The sequence below is a fragment of the Doryrhamphus excisus genome, chromosome 9 (assembly GCF_030265055.1).
Source record: "Doryrhamphus excisus isolate RoL2022-K1 chromosome 9, RoL_Dexc_1.0, whole genome shotgun sequence".
NCBI classification, from domain to species: Eukaryota; Metazoa; Chordata; class Actinopteri; order Syngnathiformes; family Syngnathidae; genus Doryrhamphus; species Doryrhamphus excisus.
In genome coordinates this window covers 11,366,569-11,387,997 of record NC_080474.1, presented here as the reverse complement: position 1 = coordinate 11,387,997, position 21,429 = coordinate 11,366,569, and the positions used below count along the sequence as shown (strand labels likewise).

General features: G+C 40.0%; 1 protein-coding gene across 1 annotated transcript; it reads right to left on the bottom strand.

Annotated features, from left to right (window-relative positions):
- Positions 1 to 13,655: 13,655 nt before the first annotated feature.
- On the bottom strand, positions 13,656 to 21,398 carry ralba (v-ral simian leukemia viral oncogene homolog Ba (ras related)). The gene is made up of 5 exons (XM_058082541.1): positions 21,233 to 21,398; positions 16,411 to 16,596; positions 15,379 to 15,587; positions 14,639 to 14,816; positions 13,656 to 14,565 (listed from the first exon to the last, which is right to left on the bottom strand). The coding sequence occupies exons 2-5, from the start codon at positions 16,522 to 16,524 to the stop codon at positions 14,443 to 14,445; spliced, it is 624 nt and encodes a 207-aa protein (XP_057938524.1). The 5' UTR covers positions 16,525 to 16,596; positions 21,233 to 21,398; the 3' UTR covers positions 13,656 to 14,442.
- Positions 21,399 to 21,429: the final 31 nt, after the last annotated feature.

The window sequence follows — 21,429 nt, the reverse complement described above, 5'->3', positions numbered from 1 at the left end:
CAAGCAACAGCGGTTGTTGTTATGTTATGCAAATGTTATGCACCTCTCTGTCCACTTGAATACCTGAGGGAGCACAAAAGAGCATTCAAGCATACTGGTTGGGATACAGAGGGACCGGTGATTAGAACGAACATTTGACATGCTGCTGAAAAACAAAATTCAAAATAATCCCACAGAGGCTTGTTTGCACCCAAAACTCCACTAAATAAGCATTCCAAGGTTGAGAAAAGGGGATGACTGAAACTGTATGATGATCCCCTCATCAACTGCTTTCTTAATGCAGCAGGTCCTGATGGAATTGTTCCTACAGCACTTGCAAATAAAGACTAGCAGCATTCCAGTATCCTGCTGCTCATTTTTATTAATAGCCTCTAATGAAAGCCCACCCATCCACCTTTGACATGGGGGAAGGTAATTAAGAGAGAACATTGCCAGGGATGATCACGTGAGGCAATTATTGCCTCTCTAAACGTGATCCAGCTGGTCCGCTGCCCATCAAGGTTGCACTGAGATTGCATCGAAAGACCTTAGAGTTCCACTTGCCTCTCACTTTTGAGACATAGTGGAAAAGTCCAATCCAAAAAGTTGAACTTCCAATTGCAAATAAACCCAATTGGACCTTGTGCCATGCACAAGAGACCATATTATACTTTGAACTAGTTGTTATTGATGCTCATTCTCATTGGAGAGTTGTCTTTTGAGTAGATGAATAGAAGGAGTGTTGCATTCACAGCAGCCTTGTTTACTTCAGTTCAACCAAACTCCAGAGCAGTCCTCCCCTTGGTACAGTACAAGTTGTTTGGAATGGTGAGAACACAGGACTCAAATTGGTGCGGACCAATCAGATGTCCTCAGCTACACTTTAAACACAAGCTAGAAAATTGTAGCTTGTGGTAAATGTTTCCATACACACCAAGATAGTGTTAAGACGAGTTAAGATATAATTCAAAAACTATATATTTTAATTCAAAGCTGTCATAGCTTTGCACAATATATAATAAGATAAAAATTACATTATAATGTATGTATATTAAGTGTGTGTCAAAAAGCTTCCATGTTTACCAGCTAGCACGGTGCTAAAGCTAGCAACAGCTAATGCTATTCGACACAAGCCCAGACATAGCTGTCCTTGGCTATGTTTGCCTCTACCTCGTAGCTCCTAGCCCAAATTGTAGCGTTCAAAGGACAAATCCACCGAGAGATAGCTTGTATCGAAAAGAAACAGTTGTTTGTTGGGACACTTGTATGCCACGGTACCATTGTATAATTGACACTTTAAAAAAATACCTTCTTTCCCGCACTTTGGTCTGGTCGAGAGAGGCATCTGCCAGGGTTGTGAACCTTTGCCGATTTGTGTGTGGGCCGAGGGTCAAACAGGACATTTGCACGTTAACCGCATGTCAAAGAAATTAGCGCTGCTAAAGGACTAGCTATAGAGAGAGCCATAAGCCATGATTGTACCAATCAACTGTGCTATGCATCACGTAAGGGGTTAAAAAATGTTTCTTTTCCTGTTTTTCTGACTAATGAATGGTTATTGTCTCACTTACAGAATGGGATGCAGGGGACAAACTGTGAATGTATTAGCTGCTGGGAAGAACATTCTTTTTCAATTTCTCAATAAAGTATTCAGGGGGGGAGAAACAGCGATAAAAAGATGAACAGATTCCAGCTGCATTATGAGATCTCATCAGGGCTAGCCATCTTCTGTAAGCATCGGGTGTTAAGGCAGAATGCCTGTATTGTTGCATTATTCAAAACCCGCTGTCTAGACGGGCATACCCTGTCGAGATCCTCTACAGCCTGCAGATATTCTCTGCATACACATAACCAGATTGCACCGTGGTGGATATTAATGTTGAACACAACGTAATATAGTGGCCCTATTATATACAAATAATCAACAAACATTTCCAATTACATGTATTTATTTCTGTAATAAATGCCTTCATTATGCTTTTAAGGCCAGCTGAACAATGCAGTGAAAGCCCTCCTGGTGCATTTATTGACTGCTCTGAAGACTCACTAAAAAATAAGAGTCACAACTCCACTAACTGGAGAGACTTTTCTTAATAAATAAATGAATCATTCACTGGACCCTTACTTTGTTAGTCCTCACAATTCTTAATTCTTCACCTTACCAGTACAATAGTGTCACTGTTGTCACGCCCTGTGTGGGTTCCCAAGTGACAGTTTGGGTTTGAGTTTACGGTCTGGGCTTTGGTTTCCTTTTGGCACGCTCTTATTTTGTGTTTGACTTCCTGTTTTTCCTTGTCTGCCTCCGTTGTCTTAGTTACCCACACCTGTCCCTAATTTGAGTGTCTATTTAGTTCAGGTGTGTGCGTCTCCCTTTGTGGGATTATTATCATTTGTCCGTCAGCTACCTGAGTTGCTTTTTCTTGCTGCCGCATTGACTGCAAAAAATAAATATTTTTACCTGCATTCGGTCCTGCTCTCTGCATCCTGGGGTCGCACCGCAACACAGACATGCCGCGCCGTGACAACTGTGTTCAACCCAGTGTTGCCAACTTCGCGATTTTGTCGCTAGATTTGGCAACATTCTCCCTTTGACGACATATTTTCTCAAAAGCGACTAGCAACAAATATAGCGACATTTTCTGGGCTGTTGGGGAGTTTTTTTTGGTATTTGGGGACTCAAAAATGAAAGCACATATTTTGTGTTCTCTGCCGCTATTGACTGTATTGCTATTTTCTTTGTGCTACTCACGAACAACACAGAGTCATGTTAACAGACAAACAGCATGATCTGTTATTTGCTGTTCAGTTGTTCTAATCTAAAGCCGTTCTCAATTGCCAGCGTGTGATGGGAGAATCTCACAAATGTTCTGGTTGAATGAGATGGCACATTCCAAAATCTACACAGAGTATGGCCATTTGTCCCAATAGTTATTATGATCTATATGAGATATTGGAAAAACAGAGAATTTAAGTAAACAAATAAACACCAAAGAGCATACTCTATAGATAAAGCAGAGGCCTCAAAGCAAATGTCCTCCACTGTCACAGGATAAAAAGTATATGCAGCAAGCCACGAAGATGAGACAGGACCTCTTTCTCTAATCTGAACCCAAGGTTGTTTTGACTGACAGAAACTTAAGTGGAACCTGATCCAAAGGTTCAAACAGGGCACATATGATATGTTGTACAGAAAGAGTGCCTAATTTCCCTTTAGTGCCAAGAAAAATGACTTGAATCTCTTTGCTCACCTCAGGAAGAATTTCAGCAGAGAGTGTCTTCACACTGATATGTCACCATAACCATGAGGGGAAGAAATAGCTGCAGCTGTGCTTTTATCATTACAATAGGTAGAATACTGTCCACTGGCATCAAGAAGAATAGTGATCTATCCTCTCTATGTCTCTCCATTTACACACTCACTGATCTACAAAAGGTAGCCATCTATTCCCTGGATGTTCCTGAACTTAATCAAAAGGGTGACCAGGTCAGGAATGACGACCAAGTACCCAGATGAAGACCTTCTTTGAGAGCTATGCACCTGATGCTTAGCATTTCTTTTGCTATGTTTAGATAGACATATTAACCACCAGCAATATTACCATTGCATCATGCTGGTGTATACAATGTAGAAGATGCAGTATATAGTTCGCTATTAACCAATATCAGTGAAAAGGGACGTTATCGACATCGACCAATACTTTAAAACATCGATACTCTCCACCCATCAGCCCCCCCCCCTTTTGCACCCTGCAAAACATGCCTCAAAAATGTCTCACTAGGGTGGTGCTTTGAAAAGCTTTAGATTTATTGGCGTTTCGGGGCAAGCACTTGGCAGGGTGTGGTGAGTTTGAGGCTCGCGATGTGCTCAACCGTCAGGTAGCGGCTATAAAGCCCTGGTCCCGACCCACTGTACTTGCAAGTGTGGGCAAAATTGGGGGATGAGTACCGCCATAGTCAGGATTTTGGAGGATGCAGACATTATGTAGCAGTTTTAGTGCAGGAGGGACTTTAGTTGTATGCGGGGCTGCGTCGGACTTTGGATGTGTGATGAGTGAGTGTTTGCGCTGTGCTGGAAATGGGTGTTGTGCACACTGATATCACCCTGATATTGTATATCCTTCCCGGGCAGAGAAGAGGGAGTCAGCTGCATCAATTATTAATGTTAGAAGACCAGAAATAAATACATTGTGAAATAAAAAATACAAAAAATGTGACCGGGGGAAGACCTGCTGCATATATAGGTATCAGTTGATATCGATATTGGTAATGAAGTGCAGGACAATATCGATATAGCAAATATCGAAAGAAAGCCCATCATGACCATTTTCATTAATAATAATAATATTGAAGACAGCATTCAATTCATATCACTATAGCAGCATCAGTAACACGGTATAGAGTGCATTGGATGTCATTAGATTATTCAGGTGTATCTAATGTTATTGCTGGTGTGTGTTGTGTATATAGCAGCTCTGCGGGGACAGACCCCTGTGGACAGGATGTGAAGATTTTTTCCAATGATAAAAACTAAAGGAAGAGGGGTTATGACACAGAACCTGTTCTAGCAGAGTCGCTCAGGTAAATGTTGCAGCTGTCTCATGTGGAGAAAAGCACAGGGGAGTCACCGCATGACTGACTGATGCTATTATCCTTGGTTGAGGAAGGGGGCCAAGGCACAACATGACTCACTGGTCCTCTTTCTTCCCTCCTCCTGGGCATAGTCACACAATCAGGTTTATTTATTTTATCATTGGCAAAATATAATAGAAGGAGTCGCCCGGGGGCTCACAACAAGAAGTTCCATCCATCCATTTTCTATACCGCTTATCCTCATTAGGGCCGCCGGGGTATGCTGGAGCCCATCCCAGCTGACTTCGGGCGAGAAGCGGGGTAAATGCCCTCACAATACACTTGATTTCTTTCTCAAACAGACATTAACATTTTCTCACATTTCTCTCTTCTTTAAACACTCTCAAACTTCAAATTTCATTTGAATTTGAATGATCAATCTACGAGGTTGGGCACATGAAATTATTGAGTGACTTGCATTTTATTCCTTCGTCCTAGCACCGTTTTTGTATCCTTGTTAAAATATATTGCTCCTGCCGTCATCGTCCTCCTCGTCTTACTCCTTGAACCTAAGAGTCATTTAGCCAGATAGCTTCATCTTCTGTTGTTTATTGGTGGTTAGCAAGTAGCTCACACAGTTAGCTCGTTTGGAACTATTGACCACAACAGGAAATGGCATGAAGGGGATTGACTGACAATGGTCTACAGCCAATTAGGACACAGTGCACAATGGGTGGGTTCTGTTGTATATTTATATGCTCGTCTGGCACATAAACACACATGTGCCAGACGAGCAAGGTGGGGCTGCAAATGTCTTCAACATGAGTACGTATACACCACCCACTACTAGTAGCAGCAGTAAATGCAATAACAGACACATACAACAGAGCATCAATAGATTGCTCTAATACACCACAAGAACGCAGAACACAACACACATTCATAAAAAAAATAATACGCAAAACTTGGACTTGAAAAAAATCATTCAAAGGGAGTGTATAAAGCTTGGTTGGATTTACTATCCACTAAACACACAGCCAGTGAGTATGAAGATAACTGTGTCTCACCAAAACAGTCAAGCATGGTGGTGGTTGTAGCATCATGGTCTGGCGATGGATGAGTTCTTCAGGCAGTGGGGAGCGGTGGTTCTGCAGTGAGGGACTGTGAGATTCTGAAGCGGCATACCTAATAATGACCCCAAACACATCTCACACCACATTACACACTTTGCTGAGGAACCTGAAAGTGATGGAGTTGCCAAGTATTTCTCCAGATCAAAACCCAATTGAGAACCTGTGGGGCATCCTCAAGTGGAGGGTGGAGAATCAAACAGCTTTACGATGGATGAGTGGGAGAGGATTCCAAAAAGGTAGGCCAAACCCGAGAAAACAGGGATATAGCAGTAGACACACATTAGGCAGCAAAAGGCGCTTGGGTCACACTATATACTGTAAAACCACACCGCAAATTGACAGCCCATCTACCCTCTAGAGTCCTCTGCTACTTTTTATAGTAACAGGGGCAAGGGTGTGCAGCCACCTCCACCTGTCAATCAATCAAGCACCATGCTGCTGACATGGGTGAGAAACATTAGTCATCGGCGCTATGGCTGTTTAAACAAGCTCGTGTCCAGTAGGTTACATATTAGACAGCTGACATCGCAGCGTGAGGCAAACACCTAAAACTGGTGTACAAGCTCAACGTGGTCAGCATTTGTTTGGGAAAAAAAAAAAACTATGCCAATAAATTTGATGTCATTTTATGTCATTTATATAATGCTATTTAGACCCACTGTCTATGGCTGTAATGGCTTTGGCTTAATGGACTGCACACATTTTATACAAAATTCATGATGTTTTTAGTCATCAAGATATATATGCATGAACTGATAAAAGCGTCTTAATTGAAAGCAAACATTACTTTAAAAGTAATGATAAATATAGCATTTGTAGCACCAGCTCAGTCCGTAATGACTTCAGCTCTTGTATTCGCAAGTTTAGTACAAGGGCAGCAAAGGACGCCATACGGGAATAAAGCAAGGCAGCATGTGTTGAATGTAACAGGGGCAATGGTCTCCCCTCTTCTTTCAGCATCACGGGACTGTCCTGTCATATAGCCCCTGCTGCACAGAGCCCTATGGTGCATGGTGAGCAGTCTTCGGAATCCATTACTCAGAAGTCCTGAAACTAGGTCTGTTAAGTGCAAAAGTACACATCCAAAGGTCCTTAATAATGTAGAATTTCAAATTGTATGTATGAGAATTGTAATACTTTAGATTACAGCTTTGAAAGACCCTTCTCTTTTTTATAATAAAGACAATGACAGCAGTGGCGGAGCCAGACATTTTTCATTTGGGTGGCCAAGGTGAGACCAGTGCTCACATAGGGGTTAGCACGGGCCATAAGTTGAAACCTGGCATGTTATTAATTCTTATATTATTTATCATAAGGGGTAATTGAAAATTGATAACTCTTTTGTTGTCTCAGCAATTCATAGCTGAGCTGTATGCTTTCAATATGTACGTATATTTTCAATGCATAGTTTCTGGATTCTGCTCATGATCATGACTTCAAACACCACGTAGGGCATAATACGAAAGTATACACTGATTGGCACTCGCGTTTTATCTCCAGAGTCCTTACTTTACATGCCTACTCATGCTGCAGCAGACTGAGCTTCCAATATTAACAGATTTGTGTGCTGAATCACGCTTCACAATTTAAGTCAAAGCCAACATAGTGAGACGACCTGACAGGAACCCACCAAAGCAATCATGGAAAACCTACCTTGACGGGCACAGTGCCAACACAAAATAGGTAGCTCGCCTCTGCTCCCCCACTTAAAATTGTGTGCTGCAGTGAAATGAGTCGAAGTGGAAACGGCGATTAGGCTGAAGTAGTGTTCCACACCACATAGCCGCGTCAAAAACTTGTCCTGCAGCCCATAGCTCCGCCACTGAATGTCAGAGAATTGTGCTATTCTTTCCTTAGAGACCTTAATAATTGGTATTTGTCATGACCACCGAAAACATTCATTCATTCATTCATTTTCAACAACTTTTCAAATATAGTATATCATGTTCCATCCATCTATCCATTTTCTATGCCGCTTATCCTCACTAGGGTCGCGGGTATGCTGGAGCCTATCCCAGCTGTCTTTGGGCAAGAGTCGGGGTACACCCTGGACTGGTTAGTATATCACGTTATTTAATTCCATTCATTTACAGCATATGGCTCCAAATCACAGCAGTTATCTCATAGCACTTTACACATTCATTCATTCATTCATTTTCTATCCTCGCGGGGGTGCTGAAGCCTATCCCAGCCGTCTTCGGGCGAGAGGAGGGGTACACCCTGGACTGGTTGCCAGCCAATTACAGGACGCTTATAGACAAACAACCATTCACACCACACTCACATTCATACCTATGGACATTCATACGGGTCTCCTAGCTGTGTGGCCTACGAGCTAACCACTCGCCCGCCGCGCAGCCCACTTTACACATGAAGGTCCCAAATGAAAAGCAACTGAAAACCCACATGAGCAAGCACTTGGCAACGGAGGCAAGGAAAAACTCTCTTTGGGGCAAGAAACCTTGGACAGAACCCAGGCTCTGTGGGGCGGTTGGGTCGAGATGTAGAAATAAATAGATGATAGATCACGCCAGAAGTCTTAGTCCAAGGAACATAGAGGAGTGTTTCTGATATGAAGGATCAGTTCTTTTATTATTTTTATTTATTTATGTCTGTACCACCGGAATTGAGCAGGGAAGATGGATCCAGAACAAAGAAGCCTCAACTAAAATGCTTTACCTCCCATTCTACTTCTAAAACTTCTAGGAGTGGTAAGTAATAATGGGAACAAAGCGTTCTACTGGGTTGATAGGGTTCAAGGAGCTCTTTGATATACATTGGTACCTGAATGTGTCGTGTTTTATATGCAAGGAGGACAATTTTAAACTCAATTCATATTTTGACAGGTAACCAGCGCAGTCAGGCTAATATGGGTGAGATATGATCTCTTTTTCTGGTTCTGGTAAAGACACATGCGGCAATATTTTGGACTAACTGAAGATTTCTTAGGGCAACCTATTAACAGAGCGTTACAATAATCCAACCTGGAGGTCATAAAGGCATGACTGCAAGATCATCGAGGGCAGTAATATCACTTGCAAGCTTGTTTCTGAGGTGCCTGGAACCAAGGACTATGATTTGAGTTTAATAGTAAAAAGTTTGAAGTCATTCAGCTCTTTGCGGCGCATAGAGTTGAGACAGCAGACTAGTTTGGTTGGGCTTCAGTGATAAGTACAGTTGTGTCATCTGCATAGCAGTGAGAGTTAATGGAGTGTTTTCTAATGATATTGCCCAAGGGGGACCTATAAAAGCTGGATTGAATAAAGTGTCATCAGGAAATTTATGGAAGCCAATCAGATGATTGGCTTCCTCTGAATTGACAGAAATTACTGAAAATCATCCCTCGCCACTGTGCAGCTCGAATTTCGCCGTTTGAATTTCACTCTATTGCTTGTGTCAATGTGATCATGAGTGAAGATGATAATGGCATTTGAGACCAATTATTAGGTGAAAGAATAACCAGAAAAATACAGTAAAGTAGTCTTTCAGTGCAGTGTGGGAGAAAGTTAGAAGGTGCATTCAAGGACCATACATTTACATCCCTTTACATTTTTTGGAAAAGTAGGTTGGAGAAAGGTTATTATTATACTATGGAAATAAGGTGAAAATATTATGGAAATAAAGTCATGATATTGCAAGAAGAAAATATTGAAAATTAAAACCGTTGGAAATTTTAAAACAACAGCAGTAATAAAAAAGATGGCTGTAATTTTACAAGAATAAAATCAAAATATTTAGCGAAAAAAGTGAGATTTTAAAAAGTGACAATTTTATTAGAATACATTGATATTTTGAGGAAAATAGTATCATTTTAGTAACAGACTTGAAATATAATATATATATATAATTTTTAAATTAGAATATTTTTACAGTTGTAAAATACAGCTGCATTCTTTTTTACTTTAAGTTAGTGAAATTGTTATGGTAATAAAGCGGTAATATTAAATCTAAAGAAGAATCTATGAAGAAAGTATGAAGAAATATTTGTCCAAAAACAACAAAAATTCTGGACAATGATGCGCTTTTTCATCTATATCACAGAGCTGAGGTGCATTTTTTCATGAAATATATATAACTTTCTAGCACAGTGCCCAAAGTGGACATTGCATCCTTTCATTCATCAGTGTGATCCTCTTGGTAAAAGTTTGGACACCCCTGCTGTACATGAACGGTGGTGGAGTGACCATCAGAATGTCACAGAAGATTTCAAAGCTGGAAAGTAACATATTTTTTGTACTTGGTAAAATGCAATTAATCATGCAATTGAACTCTTATTTGAATGTATGAATAAGTTTTTAAAATCAAAGGCTTACCCAATGTCATGAGGTTATGCAGGTAGTGCAATAAAGGGCAAGGTGTAGTTCAGTAAAAGTTGAATATAGAGATGAGGAAAAAATCTGTTCAATTTTCAGGTCTTTGCTTGAAGGCTAAATAACGCTGAATGGCTGCCATCGTTTTGGACTGAGGGATGAAGCCACACTGCCATCTCCTGGCCAAGAAGGGAACCGTCTCCCCTCTGACACAACAGGACACAGCAGAGCGGCAAAAATAGAAGTTATTCTACGTCCATTGCATTTATCTTATAGGTCGAACGCAATTCCACCGAGTGTGCTTCTCTTTCCGTATAATGAAGGACTCTGATGGTGTTTTATCACTTGAACATCTTCATCTCCAACATTAGCTCAGATATAATGAGGGTTACTCAGAGGACGGGGGCCTTCTCTGCACAATGATTAAAGACCTTGGAGCGTGCTGGTGACACTGCATCGGTCATTAGGCTGGCTCGCTTTACCCTTTCATATATTTCTAAATAAGTGCCTTCCTACGGGTTTAACGGACCACCTAATCTGCCTACTTAGCGGTGAAGGGGAAAGGGTGCAGTGTCAGGCGTGCAGGTAAATACGCCCATCACAGGTGTGACATGTTTAGCTTCTCCAGTGGAATCCTGGTGGGCTTTACTGGATATTTACATTTGGTTGGGGATTTAATCATAACACAAACAGTGTTGAAAAGAAACAAAAGAACTATGCATCTTCCTACTTCCCTCCAATTGGGTGCTACATTTATGTGTATTTGTCTCCACAGACCATAGTAATACCCCTGTTGAGTACTAACCCCAAATACAACTGAATGCATAAACTGCACCACTGGAAAGTATTACTGCACATCATAAATAGCTTGCAGAATGAGGTCAGTCTAAATTCCCCTTTGAGTAAAAGACACAAATGAGCCCCTAAGTGACACAAAAGAATGAGTTCTATGTTTGGTTACGGGGTATTTGCAGTAATTCTTTAAGTCTGTGGTATTTCTGTTGTGTAACATACCACCAGGGGAAGACACGTACGCTTCTAGCCTTCATCTATATTTTGGAAATAATGTGTTTTTTCCTACATATAACATGGTGAGTTTTGTTTTTTTTAAAGGTTTCATTTAGAAATCCACCACAGGGACAAACAATTCCCTCCATGTTGAGTAAATGTCAGTTTTTCACTGTCAGGTAAAAAGGAAGTGTAGCTGGCCATCTTTTCTGCACCATATGGAGCAAAAACTAATAGGGTTAAAAAGCAAAATCTGCATTATGTGGCTAATTGGGAACATTGCATGTCAGTAGCGGTGTTGGGAAAATTGCTTTTAAGAATTAATAGTATAAGAATTAATAGTTATAGTTACCAGTTAAAAAAAGGAGTCATTCCTTGTCCATTTGGGCTTCAAATTCATTCTATCACAGTTTTTCAAAAACATCTTAATTAATATATCATGCTGATCATGGTTTGTGCTTGAATACGACCTATTATTATTCAAAACATATGGATATATATGCAAATGTTATGTATTTCTTGCCTAAATTTTGCATTGTTGAGCAGCTGAAACTCAACTCTTAACCCCTGACATCACTTCCTACCTGTATCCTGACTCAGTTCTCTTCGGAAATACATTTACAGTTGCATATTTACTCTTGCTATGTCTACTATATATGAGTGTAAATGTGACTATGGGGGGGTTATATCATGTCTAAAGGTTTCTAATCATGTTGAACACGTATTTAGAAGGTTGTAAACAGGTTTTAACTCCGGCTCTAACACTGAAAAGATTCCATTTAGAAATAAGAAATCCTACTTTTAATCAATTTATCATGAAACAATAAACTATGATAAACGACACAATATTGTAATCGAATTAGTCATAGATTAGTCTTTAAATATAATTAGTTACAAGGGATATGAATATTGTCATACTTTTTACAAATTTGTAAAAGAATTTAGCTCTAGTGTTGTAGTGTGACTTGCAATTCTCTACTAAAACCCTAGGGGGCATGTTTACCTGAGCGTGATAATAAACCACAACTCTTCCTGACTAGCTGTTTAGCTTCCTGTGTAGTAGTAGTGAACAATAACGACTGAAGCGACACAGAACAAGCACGTGTCATGTGACTGTGACGTTGACATACATGTGGTCCTTGGGTTACGGTTTAGTATGAACTAACAATTACTGATCTGTAAATACCCCCCCCCCCCAATATTGGTACCACTTTTTGTATTAAACGTCCTTCAACATGTTAAAAAATATCTGCTCCTATGATAGTGATAGTAATAATTAAGCGCAGCGGTCTTATTATTTTATTTGTTTGCCTGTCTCGTCAACTACATCCTCGCAATAAGCCAATTGATGTAATTTCTTTTGAACTATTATTTTGCTGCTTTGCTGCAGTTTACTGCTTTGCATGGGGAACGAGACAGCTGTGACACCTTTCAGTCAGTAGAGGGCGATGTGCATCATAAAGAACCATCTGGGGTGTCACGTGCTCATACAGACACAGACTCAAATGTTAAGTTAAACTATATTAAACTCGGTCTACTATCGTCACAAACGTCCAACATGTTAACAACTTACAGTAGCAGATGAACACTAATTCCTTGTCAACTGGCAAAACGCCCAGTGCTGATGGAGTCACAGCAGGGACCGAGGACTGGTAGGGACCACCATTCACACAAACGCTACCCCAATACCTGAGCTTGTAGGCGGTCTAAAGGTATCAGGCGGCCGTTTTCCGCTAGGTCCTAGTGCTTGACCAATCTCATTCAATCAAAAAGTCTTTATAGACTGTTAAAACGAAGGTCACGAGAGTTAAAATAGTACGGTGGGTTTCACGGCAGTTGGAAGAGTGTATTACGCTATGGAGCAGAAAGTCCGCCATGATGGTGAGCAAGAGAGGTGGACGGGGCCAGGCGGACAATAGTGTACAGTGTACGCACTAGCGCTGAGATGAGTAAGTTATACGCTGAGTATACTTGGATAAATCATAATAGTTGTAATTCATGAAATAAATGTAAAATTATTTTCTTTCTTAATGTTAACAAGCAACATTATTATTATTCAGCATGCTTAAATCATAAAAATATAACAAAATAAGTGTGGGTAAGACCACACTTTGCATGATTTACCATTCCAGTAGGTTGATTAACAATAATATCTGGAACAGGAATAACAGAAATTTAATTTTAAAGTACTTATATGAATATTTAACTGGAAGTGTTTATGCAACGCAACATTTATTTCAGTTATGGCATTGTTCATGTATTAAACTATAATCTAAATCATCATCATCACTGACTTATCATTAATTCAACTAATCACCCAGAGATTTGGGGGAACCTGAAAAATTATAAATCTCATCTTTTGGTGGCAATTCTCATTTTAGTTAAAACTACAGAGGACCAAAACTGCCTTTTGAAAATGTGCAGAGGCCATATGTCCCCCTCCAAATTACGTCTGTGGTTGTTACATAGCTAGGCTCCCAGGAACACCAGACCCCAGGGATATCAATCTCCTGAACACAACACCATGGTAAATGTTTTCAGGATGAAAAAGTACATTTTTCTCATTTCTTAAAAATTTATTCAGTTGCTTGATAGTCTATACAAATAATTCTGTAAAAAAACAAGTCAGTCTGTAAAATAAGGGGAGAAACTAATATCCAGTGTATATATAAAAACATTTATTTTAACAATTACAGCATAGAAATAAAAGCATAGTCAGTCATGGGAAATATATAGCATAGAAACATAGAACATGGAGAACAAGTGACAAGGAATGATTACCACAGTTGTGAAAAATATTAAAATATAAGCCCCACTTTAACAGCTTTTTAAAACATTTTCAGCAATATTGTTGTCAAAAACGCTCCCATGAGGAAATAGACGTTGTAGTGCATGTACAGGGATGTGGGAAGGGTCACATGACATCAATATGATGGAGCACCTTATGCAAAAACAAAGTGGAACTTTTTAGTGGAAAACATAATGGCAATGGTAGATATTTGGCCCCATATGAAAGGCATATGAAAACAAATCCTGAATAATAATTACAAAAAATATATGTGCTGTAAATTTGGTTAAATTGAACAACAAATTGAAAAGTTTCAGAGCTTGTAGTAAAATGAGACAATCAATAATGCAAACTAAAGACCGTATGGGCACTAATTGATGGGTGACTTCCTCTAGGGCGGAGTCAAAGGCAGTGTCTTGAGTTCCATACATGAGGAGGATGTCTGGAGATAAAGCGTGTCAGTGGCAGTTCATCGGGCACTGTAGTCAGTCAGGACAGTGGTTAGTTTCCAATTGCACAGCAGCCCCCCCAAAAGTATTTAAGACACAAAATTTATATTGATTTAAAAATGATAATAATGGCAATGTCAGAAATGATCTGCTCGACTCCCCCTTCTTGGCAGCTGTCCTGTGCAATATTAAGGTCCTAGAGGAACTCAGAGTAGACAACATCTCTCTCTGAGGCTCTTCTTTTTTTTCTTATTCTTTCCTTTTCCATTTTTGTCTTTGTTTTCCGACATTTTCTTCCCCCGTATGTCACGCATCAGGTCAAAGAATACCTGGTGTGAAAGATGAAGAAAGAGCATCGGTATAAAAGCAACGGGAGTCAAAAAGAGCTGAGTGTGTAAGCACCTTGTCAACGTTGGCCCTGGTTTTTGCGGATGTCTCGACGTACTGGACAGCCCACTCTTCAGCCTTACCACGGGCCTCGTCTACGGACACCTGCCGACGCTCCTCCAGGTCCGACTTATTTCCAACCAGGAGGAGCGGGATCTTATCCTCCTCTGCTTTCACTCGCAGGATCTGCTCCCTGTAAACATACAGTATACTGGTCCTGTTTATTTGCATCATACCGATTGTTCTATCACACTTATTGTTACCATCAGTTAATAAGAAAGTATATTTATATATTTTCAAAATAAAAACAAAATGGGCCCAACATTGCTGAAGGGTGTATGTAAACTTTTGACCATAGCAGTATTTATATGTCAGCAATATCAGTATCTGAGAGATGGCACTTCAATAAGTTAAGAAGAAAATAAAGGCTGGATGCGCTCCATTATTGTTGTTAGTTTACGGCAGCCTTTCCAAATTTATGGCCAAGACCTAAAATGGATTTGGCTTTTTATTGGGACTGTTTGAGAAAAAAACCACTGTGAGCCATTTTATCGAGGCACATATTTTCTGCTTTAAGATTCATGCTCCTTGCAATAAATATATATATGCTGTGTTCTTTATCATTCATTTATATGTACCATGAGGAAAAAATATTATTATGTAATTATTCTAAACACAAAGGAATATGCAACTGACACCAGCCACGGTTCCCAGGTTTCATAGTGTACTTGTTCTCCCACACATCGTCACAGTACCTGAACTCTACGGTGGCAGTGAATGACTCATGCTCGGTGATGGAGAAAACGAGCAGGAAGCCCTCTCCGCTGCGAAAATAGTTGTCCCTGATGGCAGCATAGTCCTCCTGGCCGGCTGTGTCCAAGATGTCGATCTGGACCTCTTCTCCATCCAGAACCACTTTCTTTCTGTAGCTGTCAGCCTTGGTGGGCTCATAGTCCTCCACAAACTGAGAATGATAGTTTATTTGTTTAACTCAACAGTGGGTGAAAAAAAAAACAGTAAAAAAAAAATTCAAGCTTCTGGATGCAATGTTTCGTTCAAGTATCAATATCGACCTCCTCATCATTACTCATTATGGAGAATGCATGTAGAGACACGTGTGATGCGTGGATTTCAGGTTAAAGGCGATTGATCTACGGCCTTTGCTCGGGTCCACTGTCGCTAGCGGGTTTTGGATACATTTGTTTTTCTTGTGCTTGATTTATTTTATTTTTTGAAAGATTTAATAATTTTTTTGTTAAAGGGGTATCGTTTAAAATACATGAATTTTGTAATTATTACTTTGATTGGTAACATTCATGTTCTTATTGTATTGCATTAAAACTAATTAATAATATACTGTATACACACACACTTTGTGCTGATGTAATGTGAATTACTACTGTGTGGGATCAATAGTTCTTATGGTAGCCATCTGAGAAGATCAAATACATTGGTTTTGGTGCCCAAGTATATACGGTATTCCCAATATATTCCCAAGTATATTAGTGCTTGTGTGAATGTATAAACAAGACGCATTTACATAATTTTTTTTGTAGAAAGGCATTTAACGAAATTAAGTATTTACTAGCTTTTACTTACAGCGCAGTCGATATCACAAAAACAAGCAGCCCTATGACGGTAGCTATAACCGTGATGTTCTGTATAAATATGTAATGGTGTGGACAACTGCGATGTATGCATCAGTATAGCCTGTATGCGGCTTAAATACCGGTGTGCTCCATATTCCGTAGAGGGCTACATATAGCACTTTTAACTTGATGACTCACCTCATCATACATAAACTGTAGGGTGAGGGCAGACTTCCCCACACCGCCACTGCCCACCATTATCACTTTGTGCAGAGCAAGTGAACTCTGGTTTTTACTTTTACTGGTTGCCATGATTTGAGTGGTCTTTGTTTCCCTCTGGGACGCTCCCTCTTCACGCAGACTTCTCAGCACTCTTGACACATCCTGTCAATAGCAAGAGGACAACTTAGAATCACACATGAAACCCATGCATATCAAGACAAGAATTGCTTCCCTTTAATTGGTGCCATCTACTGAATCCTACACCGTTGTAAAGTCCACCATTGCAGTTGATTCGTGGTAATGATGCGATTATAGGCTACCACAAGCCATCCTTAAGGAGTGGACTATAAGTCATCTTGATTCAGGCCGTTTAAGAGGAATGGAACAGTCGCTGGTTATCTATTTGCACAATGTGGGTTATAGCCTGACAGGTTAACGCAACTTGGAGTCAATTGCTTTCACCTGACTTCCATATCTTCCACTTAGGTTGGGCATAATTTCAACAAAGAGCTTATTTACTGCAATGTAAATGCCTGCCTGTTGGTCTGCTCTGTAAAAAAAAAAAATACCGTATTTTCTGCACCATAAGGTGCACCGGATTATAAAGTTGGATTTTAAGTCAGCTGGGCAATTTTGCCATCAAACACCCTGTTTATGCCAATATCCAGAGGTTGGAGTTCTTCACTTGGGCTTTTCACAGTAGCGCAGAGATGGGCGCAATGTTGTTTTACCTAGCATACCTACCAGAGGCGTCGCAGAGGTAAACGTACGTATTGTACATGTTACGTAATGTTCTCTGATTGGTTTATCGCTGCAAGCATACGTATTACATCCCTGTGTCAACACTTACACAAAAAGGGCAACAACATTTTTACAGATTTTGTCAATCGACAGTGCGCCTTCTATTTTGAGAAAATTAAAGGAAAATATGGTATGTGTGTCAAGCATGGTAACTGTCATTCAAATAAAATATTCAACTGAAAATAAATGATGCTGTGATCATTACTTGTGCCAACACTGAAATTTCAAGGATGCTGCACATTGTCCCAAAGAACATGGGAACATTATGCATTATGTGAACTAACTATTGTGGAGAGATGCCTAAGGACATGGCATGATCGTTCCTCCTTGCCTGACCAGGAAGTAAGTCTGCTGTGTGCTCTTCCTGCCTTTGTTATCACAGCAGGTCAGTGAAATGGTTTATATACAGGATTCCCACACGCATGCGCGCGCACACACACATGCACAAACTCTAGGAAATGTGCCACAATCAGCATTTACACAGAGGAGGGAGTCTTACCCTAAATTATTTAAATGTAACCCACTTGCATGTACACCTACATGTGTATGAAAAATACTATAAAAATAAAAAACAAAATATAAAACAAGTAAGGGGAAATAATCTTTTCACTGAAAGTTTGAAATACACAATTTCGTTGGAGCAATGGCAAAAGTGGAAAATCCTATTTAGGCCTGACCCACATATGGGAAATGAGTTTGTTGAGTGCTGGTCTGCTTTATGTGGGATGTGGGGCTTTGGAATAGGAGGGGCAGTCAAAGAGACCACTCGTGCTGCTGAGCTCCTGAAATATAGATAACACTGTGCTGGGCTTAATCAAGACTCCATTTGGGGGGGGGGGGGGGGGGAGACAGAATTGCCTCCCACTTAGCAAGCAAGATGCAGGACTCCCGCTGGTAATGACCAAAGAGGACAGCAACAACAGACCATGTTGCCAAAAAACAGACTGCATAAAGGCGATTCCTTTGATTACATTATGTAGCACATGATGTAAGGTATTGTGCTACATTCTGTCAATGAGGCAGCAGACAAAGCTGACATCATTCCATCACAGTTGAGCCTTTGGGTCTTCACAAAAGACAATGAATAACATGTCAATAAAAGTGTGACATTTGCATGAAACAACTGTGAAAAAAGATTGGAACACTTTGTCACAAGGGTGAAGGGTTTTTCTTGGTCCCAAAAATTTGGGTGGTACATTAATTTAGGCTGGTCAATTTTCTCAATCTTGCAAAGAAATATCAATCTTTCAGCCGCAAATAGACATTAAGTCCCACTTGAGTACTTCATTGTTCATTACATTGCACTTTATTTTGATACTTTTCAAACACAATTTGCACTGTTAGTTAGGGGTAAATAATTATCTGGCCAATAATTATCAGGCTGAAATTATGACATCATCCTGATACAGTTTTGATGTGTGTTTGGGACAATTGTCCTGTCGGAACACCCACATCTTTCCCAGGTTTCAGCTGCTGAGCTGTCTAATTAGGATGAACTTGAATAATTTGGAGGTAGTCCTCCTTTATGATTCCATCCACGCAATGCACGAGTGCCACTGGCAACAGAACATCCCCAGAGAAAGATGTTACCACATCTCCTTAGATTGTATGTCATGACAAAAGTTCAGAGATGTAGTAATAGCATATTAGTAACATAGTTGCAGTTTTTGCTTAATTTTTTTTTTTTTTTTTAAAGGACAGAAATGTACAAAAGGACCCCACTTCGCATACTAATAATCCCAGCTGGGGGGGCTCACACAGAGGAGTCTTTGAGCAAACCAGACAATCCACAGAGATACCCTCACTAATACCAAAACAAGCAGACTATCAAACACTGCCCTATCATCAAACATGTTTCAGGACAAACATAGTACCTGTGCAATCTTATCTGAGGCTAACAGGTGTTAAATCACAATGCCGTGTTTACATAAAATAGATCAATATGACACAATATATTTGGAATCGTACAACACACATGCCATCATTCTAGATACCAAAAGAGGAGGTCATGCAATCATTCCTGCAAAACAACAATGGTACATTGTGACTTGGTGAAACTTTTTCCAGACAATAGATCCCTAGCTACATCTCTAACAGCCTAACACTGCAGGTATTTGGCTGCAAACTGAGACAGCTGCGAAGAGGACCAACAGAGAACCAAAAAACCCTGTTCACTTACCAATTGTTGTAATTATTGTGCTACCAGATAAGCAGGAAAAAACAGACAACTCCGCCATGCCTTCAGGCAATTAACACAATTTGCCAGTGGCAAACATCTGGACTTTGATGAAGCCAGTCCTGTCAATTAGGAGGACTTTAAAGTGACTTTCTAGGCTGCCACAACTTCAACCTGGTTGAATGGGAGTGCTTGAAATTGTTCCAGCGTGATTATCTCTCTATGCATCAGGCCCCAAACAAAACAAGCCACCACACCTACAGGAACTGCAAGTGGAAGGAAATACAGATGAAGGTACTTCTTGAAGGTATATCCCCTGTCAAACTACCTGTAAAAAATGGCATTTTCTGGCTGTGCCAAAAGGAATGGTAGAAAGGCAAAATACTGTGCAGGTGTGCAGTTTATCACTTCTATCACCTTGTTCACAGTAACTGCCTCTGTTTGACAAAAATTCTCGACATCACATCAGATGCCTGCACTGATGTTGTCATGCATCTGAGACCTGAGACTGCAACATTTTCAGGTGGAAATGGTCAAGTTTTGTTGCGGAAAGTTGGGGTTTTATATAGGCATGTCCAATATTTTTTGCAGACAATGCCATTACATAAGATATTTGTGAGATATTGGAGAGGCAGACGCGACATTCACCATTTGTGATTGCTGTAAAGCAGGGTGGACCTATCGGCAGCAACCGTAGAACATGTGCTTTGACATCTCCAAATACCATCTCCCAAAGATATTTGATAAAATTATGACAACTCTTCCAATGTATCATTAACAGGCCATGACAAATGACAAGTTGACTACATGTAATAGGTGGAGGATCCCTTATTTGCCATGTTGTGTTTCTTCACATCTGAATGAGACAGAGGGCGGCTCCTTCAGTCAATATACACACACATCAACCTGAGTCAGTAGTTTCCTTATCTGCATTGTAAAGTAAATGTGCCTACAATGTCGACATTTGACTGACTCCAAACTTATTTGAGCATCTGACAGTTAGACGTCATTATCGTTTGATAGTTCAGCAGTAGAATATTAATCTCCTAGCTCAGTGGTGTCCAGACTTATTACACCGAGTGACATGTTGTAATATGCTTATGTTATGTATATTTCAGAACAAACTGAATCTCAGCTTTGCGATATAAGTGAAAACGCATATTATTAGTATGAACTTCACAATTTTTTTAAATGATGACTTAAGTGAAAGTGAGACTATCATATGAGCGTCATAAAGCAAGAGCAGGGTTGGGTGTGTCACCTACTAAGCAGAAAAACTTCGGAACACTAAATATCAAATTCGTGGACATATTAAACGGAAATAAACGTAACCACCCCAAATTCTACTGTTAATGTTACGATGCAGGTTTCTAAATAATACGTGGATTCAAGATCAGCGCTAGCTAAAGCTACATAATAAAGTTAGCTAGGCTACTTGTGTGTCTAATTCTACGTCAACGGTGAGCTAAAAGATGAAAGTTGATATTAGGGAATAAAAGCAACTTGTTGCAATGTTAATACAAAATCGTCAACATGTCGTCATCGTCGTTTCTATAATTATAAGTGAGTAAACTTTCCGCTAACCAGACATTCGTGCGCCTCGTTAAGAGGCAACACGACCAAGGTCTTCGTATCTAGAAACATAAAAAACAGTCACAACAAGAGCGGCGCTTAAATACGAACTATAATACGTATCTACTCAATTGTGGTCATGATTATTAATGTATTCGCATTCGTTGTAACGTTCAGCAAACCAACACTGTGTTGTCAGCTAGTCGACCGTTTATTAACCAACACCAGTGATACAATTTTTATGCTTACCGATGCAGGATATGTATTTCTGCCTGTTGTTGATGTTATCTGGAAGCTTGCATTAATTGACCATATCGATGCATTGGTTCTCTAAAAATGCTAACCCGTTTCAGTGACAAAAGCCCCACCTTCCGGATGTAAAAACTAATGGCTGACCATCGTTGTCATGCATTTTCTTCTTCGTGTCTTTTATCAAAGTAAAATAC